This window comes from Heterodontus francisci, chromosome 4, assembly GCF_036365525.1.
Source record: "Heterodontus francisci isolate sHetFra1 chromosome 4, sHetFra1.hap1, whole genome shotgun sequence".
Classification (NCBI taxonomy): Eukaryota; Metazoa; Chordata; class Chondrichthyes; order Heterodontiformes; family Heterodontidae; genus Heterodontus; species Heterodontus francisci.
In genome coordinates, this window is record NC_090374.1 from 20,980,567 (window position 1) to 20,987,195 (window position 6,629).

The window sequence follows — 6,629 nt, forward strand, 5'->3', positions numbered from 1 at the left end:
AACAAAAAACTTTTTTTCTTCCTTTCAGGTGTTAAGGAACGCAAGCTCCAGCAGCTGATGGGGACTAATGCCCCTCCAGATCCTCCCTCCGCTTCACTTCCCTCTGACCCCACCCCTTCTGATCTGACCCCTTGCCGTGTATTCACTATACCCTCTGACCTTCCCCTCTCTGATGCTGAGCGTTCTGTACTCAGCAAAGGTTTCAGTTTTATCCCCTTACGTCCCCACCTCAATGAATTTCGCGCTCGGCATGACGTTGAGCTCTTCTTCCGTCGCCTCCGCCTCCGGGCTCACTTCTTTGACCAGGAGTCCTCCTCCCGACCAGCAGACCCATTCACCCGCCTCCAGCATTCTCCCTCTACCTGGACCCCTCCCCCTGGCCTCTTACCCGCTCTTGATCTCTTCATTGAAAACTGTCGGCGAGACATTGGTCGTCTCAATTTCTCTGCCCCCCTCACTCACTCTAACCTGTCCCCCTCTGAACTTGAGGCACTCCGTTCTCTCAGGTCTAACCCCGACATGGTCATCAAACCTGCAGACAAGAGTGGTGCTGTTGTTGTATGGCGTACCGACCTCTACCTTGCAGAAGCTCAACGCCAACTCACGGACACTTCTTCCTACCTCCCTCTGGACCATGACCCCACCACCGAACATCAAGCCACCGTCCAAAGGACTGTCACTGACCTCATCTTCTCTGGAGATCTTCCCTCTACAGCTTCCAACCTCATAGTCCCACAACCCCGGAGAGCCTGCTTCTACCTCCTTCCCAAAATCCACAAACGGGACTGTCCAGGCAGACCCATTGTGTCAGCCTGCTCCTGCCCCACTGAACTTATTTCTTCCTATCTAGACTCTATCTTTTCTCCGCTGGTCCAGTCCCTTCCCACCTACATCCGTGACTCTTCTGACGCCCTACGTCATTTTGACAATTTCCAGTTTCCCGCCTCCTCTTCACTATGGATGTCCGATCGCTCTACACCTCCATCCCCCACCAGTTTGAAGGCTCTTCGCTTCTTTATCAACTTTGCCTCCAATTTCCCCCCTTCTCTCACCTTTACATGGTCCATCTCTGACACTTCCCTTCCCTTCCTCAACTTCTCTGTCTCCATCTCTGGGGATAGGTTGTCTACTAATATCCACTATAAGCCCACCGACTCCCACAGCTATCTCGACTACACTTCTTCACACCCTACCTCCTGTAAGGACTCCATTCCATTCTCCCAGTTTCTCCATCTCCGACGCATCTGCTCTGATGATGCTACCTTCCATGAAGGTGCTTCTGATATGACCTCCTTTTTCCTCAACCAAGGATTTCCCCCCACTGTGGTTGACAGGGCCCTCAACCGTGTCCGACCCATTCCCCGCACCTCTACCCTCACCCCTTCCCCTCCCTCCCAGAACCGTGACAGGGTTTCCCTTGTCCTCACTTTTCACCCCACCAGCCTCCATATCCAAAGGATCATCCTCCGCCATTTCCGCCACCTCCAGCATGATGCCACTACCAGTCGCATCTTCCCCTCCCTTCCCCTGTCAGCATTCCGAAGGGATCGTTCCCTCCGCGACACCCTGGTCCACTCCTCCATTACCCCCACCACCTCGTCCCCGTCCCAGGGCACCTTCCCCTGCAATCGCAGGAGGTGTAATACCTGCCCATTTACCTCCTCTCTCCTCACTATCCAAGGCCCCAAACACTCCTTTCAGGTGAAGCAGCGATTTACTTGTACTTCTTTCAATGTAGTATACTGTATTCGCTGCTCACAGTGTGGTCTCTTCTACATTGGGGAGACCAAGCGCAGACTGGGTGACTGCTTTGCGGAACATCTCCGCTCAGTCCGCAAGCAGGACCCTGAGCTTCCGGTTGCTTGCCATTTCAACACTCCCCCTTGCTCTCATGCTCACATCTCTGTCCTGGGATTGCTGCAGTGTTCCAGTGAACATCAACGCAAGCTCGAGGAACAGCATCTCATTTACCGATTAGGCACACTACAGCCTGCCGGACTGAACATTGAGTTCAATAATTTCAGAGCATGACAGCCCCCCATTTTACTTTCATTTTTAGTTATTTTTTCTTCCTTTTTTTTTAACATTCTTTTTTACATTTTTTACAATCTTTTTTTGCATTTATTTCATTTCATCTTTGTTTGTTCAGTTTGCTTACCCACTGTTTTTTTTCAGGTTTGCACTTGCTGCTGTTCAATATTCAGTGTATTAACAGCTAATCTGTACTAATGCTTTGTCTTTCAACACACCATTAACATATTGTTTGCCTTTGCTCCGTGACCTTTTGGTCAGCTCTGTGGCCTGGTCCAATCTAGATCTCCTTTGTTATCTCTTGCCCCACCCCCACCTCACTTGCTTATAACCTGTGACATTTCTAATATTTGTCAGTTTCGATGAAGGGTCACTGACCCGAAACGTTAACTCTGCTTCTCTTTCCACAGATGCTGCCAGACCTGCTGAGTGATTCCAGTATTTCTTGTTTTTATGTCAGATTTCCAGCATCCGCAGTATTTTGCTTTTATTCTAAGAGGTCAAGTTGAGGACAAGATTAGAACCCAGGAATGAACATTAATAGACTAATAATTAGCAAGAACGGATATATTGGGTAAAGTTTCTGCCAGGTTGTGCTGGTTTCTTCTGCACAATTTGCTCACAATTGGCCAATGCAGCACAAAAGTTCGAAGAATTTCAAGCGCAAATTAAATCTGGAGCAGATTAATTTTCCACAAGATGTTTCTGTAGTTTGAAAAGCATTGTAGTCTTATCCACACACAGTATTAGCCTTGTCCAAAGATGAATTAAACACAATAGCTAGCTTCCAGTATTTGCTGTTGTTACAGCCTTTGAGAGGCTGTAAAACCTATGCCTTTTTTTAAGCGCAAGGACACGAGTAGGGACATGTTAACAGCTTTTAAGTAGTTTTTTTTTATTTGCTAAGAAACTGATTACTATACACCAATATAACCAGCAAATGGTTCTGCATAGTTTTTTTTTTTAAAGTTATTTTCAATTATTTAAAATCAGGTTGCTCACAGATGGTACACTAGACTCATTGAAGTGCTTATTTTGTTGTTATAAACCTATTTCATCTATATTAATAAAACTGCAGCAATTTACCACTCTTCAATACATCATGGAATATTTAGGTTCAGAAACACTGCCAGGTTGCACTGGTTCATGGCAGATTTTACTTTCAGTGGTGTGCAAATGTGTTTGAGTAGAAACCTGAGTAAAAAAACTCACTTCTGAAAAGGAGCACATTTATGGGCTTGCTTTTGCAGGGCCCCCAACATTGGGCTCCGTGGCAGGGGAGAGGAGGGGGCACACAATCTGCCCGTCATGGAGCCTGACACTGGGAGGGGCGGGCCCTATCCTCCCGGCGGCAGCGCGGCTCTGTGGTGGTACCCTCCAGTGCGGTGGCCGGCATTTCCGCATCTCCACTTCCCAGTCTGGGAAAAGCGGGTGCCACAGTGTTGGGGAAGGAGGGTACGTGAGATATTTAGTGCGGGTGATGGGGGCCGGGGCTGGGGTCAAACTCTCGTCATTAGCGCAGGGGATGGTGGGAGGCGTGAACTGTGAACTTTGTACCGTTTGCAGGGCGAGGGAAAGGTCATATTTGTAAGGTAAGTGTTTTGGGGCAAGGGCAGGTACTTTATTGTTATTGGAGGGGGTGGGAAAGGGGAGGCAGAATTTTGATTTGAACAGTCCTGGGGGGTGGTTGGTGGTTCCCTTTCAAAATTTAAATGAGCCAGCAGGGTTGGCTGCCCTTTAAAAATGACGCGAGCACCTGCGCACAGGCAGCTGATGCCATTGCCGCTGTCAGAGAGCCCAACCCCTCATGCGTTGGGGGGGGGGGGGGTGGGGCCGACCGGGGTATTTAAATGAGCCGTGCGGGAGATTGTGGTGGCTCTGGCAGCATGCAGCCCGCATGTGTGGGCCGCCACTTTTTCGCCTGTCACCACTCCTGGCGGCGGGGGCTTGAAATCCAGCCCTATGAGTGCAATTTGCACCTGGTTCGTCGATTGCGCCCACAACGGAAGGTATGCCCAAGTGTGTTCTGGGCATCGAGTTAAACAGTCAGGAAATGGTCAAGAGACCCACACATAGAATAGTTGAGAAAGGATGGGCTAGTAAGGTGCAAACCATGAGAAAAGCAATGATAGTGGTGTGCAGATGCACTGAAGAGGATTACATCATTTACAAGATGACTTAATGGGCTTACGTGTGATACATTAATAAAAAATAACCAGAACGTGTTGATATGTTATCATAACACTAGCAAGGCATTAGTAACACTATCAATGGTCAAACTCACAGAAGCTTAGACGGACATGAACTTGGAACTTTAACCAGCATACAAAGATTAGAAATATGCAGTTCCTGATGAGCTCCTCTCATCAGTATTACATGAGCACTGTATGATTTGTTTGCACGAGTAACCTCATTGTGATTGTGTGCGGTGGGTTACGCAATGCATTTAAACCGAAATCTCAAATTCGAACTTGTTTAAAGTGTTCTGGATATGGATCATCCTGTAAAAACCAAGTGTGTATTTAGTTTATTTTGAGTCAGAAACCTAACACTATTTGTTTGGTGGTGAGTTCTACATTCTCATAACCACACCCAACTGTTTCTTCTGGTTCTGGAGTCTTTTGCCCACCCAGCCTGGAAGCCTATTCCTCATGTTGACCAATACCACAATCAGGTGTTAAAAAACACAGTGGGGAAATTAAGCCTGAACAGTTCTCGGGTTGAGAGAGACATCGAGTCTGCACCGATGCATTAAAACACCTGACCTGTCGACCTAATCCCATTTGCCAGCACTTGGCCCATAGCCTTGAATGTCATGACGTGCCAAGTGTTGGGAGCTGAATTGTGGCCCCCTTGGAGACCCTGGCAGGTAAGCTCTGGATTTTAATACAGGTTGTTTTCTGGCACAGGAGGAGCAGGACTGTTCCACTTGGCCTCAGAAGGAGGCCTTGGGCCTCGCTTTAACAAGTAAGAAAGATCAGCATTTATATAGAGTCTTTCATGACCACTGGATGTCCCAAAGCGCTTTACAGCCAATGCAGTACTTTTGAATTGTCGTCACTTGCAATGTGGGAAACGTTGCAGCCAATTTGTGCACAGCAGGATCCCACCGGGGAGAAGTACTCTGCTCTTCTTCAAATAGTACCATGGGGTCTTTGACATCCAGCTGAGAGGGCAGGCGGGGCCTTGTTTCAAAGTCTTGCCCAAAAGCCTGAGACTCTACCACTGTTCCCCAGAACGCCTGCCTCCTTCCTCCACCAGCCCCACCACTTTACCTGACTGCTGAGGAAGCACTTCCACAGGTGCCCAGCTCTGGCCTTCTGCTGGCCAAATTCCCACTCCTGCCTGCTGCCCAGGTAGTAAATTGGGCGGGAGTCGGAAAAACTTGTGGAGCTCTCCCTGGACTCATCGGGAAGTGTCTACCACTTTGGGCCTTGCACTATCTTGATTCTCACCCCTCCCCACCCCTCACAACACCCCTTAAAATCAGCTAGACTGTGTTACCTGATAACTGCAGTTTACATTCTTCAAGGAGTATGTAGATTTCAAATCAATACCTACCAATTGAGGCTGTTCCTTTTTTCCGAGAAGAAACATTTCTTATGAATCTTGACCCTTTACCTCCAGTCTGTGAGGTGTCAAATTCTTCGCCTGACTCATCCGAGTCTGTGGACTCGGAAAGGACCTCATCCAACGTCAACTCCTGCGTGGCATCAATCAGCCGCTTGATGCTCTTTAACTTCTTTTCTATAGAAACTTCCTCATCCAGACTGTCCACATCTTGCTCGTTCGGACTGTCTGCCTCTTCACTGTCCAGATCCACATCTGAACTTTCCCCGTCCAGATTGTCAGAGGAGTGTCCTTCTTCATTAGTGCCCCGATGTTCTCGATCCCGACTCCTGGACACGGAGAACGGTTTCGGCTGCTTGCTGCTTTTTGACCTTTCCCAGTGAAGCGGCTCAACATCAGCCCAGCTTCCGGGTGCTTCTGCCATCCCTCAGTTCTTGCTCAGTCCGAAAATCGCTTCCTGGCCCAGCCCAAGTCTCCAACAATTCCACAACTCAATCAGTTGCCGATTCTATCTGTTCATGTCCTGTTTATTTGCAAATCAGAAATCGCTGAGTCTCTGCTTTCCTTCAGTCACTTGCTCCTTTGGTGAATTAACCAGTCCTGGCCATCGACACACTGTAGTTACTGTGTGCAGAGAATGATATGCAGAGCCCTGCAGCAGCTGTTTCTTATAACCAGGAAAGTGAAACTGCTTGTTGATTCTTGCATAATATCTGCTCCAGTTAAGTTTCGTTTCACTTCACAAAGCAATTCAACTTAGTAATTAGAAAGGGAAGTTCAGAGATACTCAAATAAAAAAGGGAAAGCAAATACATCCATGTAAAGAAATTTTTTTTATCCTATACTGATTATAAATGATTTATTCTGACTTTGTTTACTATTATAACCATTAGGTGACCTTCAATACAGATTCTGTGCTGCGATGGTATGAGGAATTCTCGGATGGGGGAGGTAATGCCAATATTCAATTTACCCACAGAGTGTATCCATGACATCATCTGTCTCCATCTCTCATTGTTGCTGTGCGC

General features: G+C 47.7%; 1 protein-coding gene across 3 annotated transcripts in view; it reads right to left on the bottom strand.

Annotated features, from left to right (window-relative positions):
• Nucleotides 1-6,279, bottom strand: part of LOC137368934 (probable ATP-dependent RNA helicase DDX60) — a 141,319-nt gene extending 135,040 nt beyond the window's left edge. For all 3 annotated transcript variants that reach the window (XM_068029259.1, XM_068029260.1, XM_068029258.1), the window contains exon 1: nucleotides 5,593-6,279. In XM_068029259.1, coding sequence (XP_067885360.1) covers nucleotides 5,593-6,025 — 433 coding nt within the window. In that variant the 5' untranslated portion in view covers nucleotides 6,026-6,279. The remainder of the gene's footprint in view (nucleotides 1-5,592) is intronic.
• Between the last annotated feature and the right edge of the window lie 350 nt (nucleotides 6,280-6,629).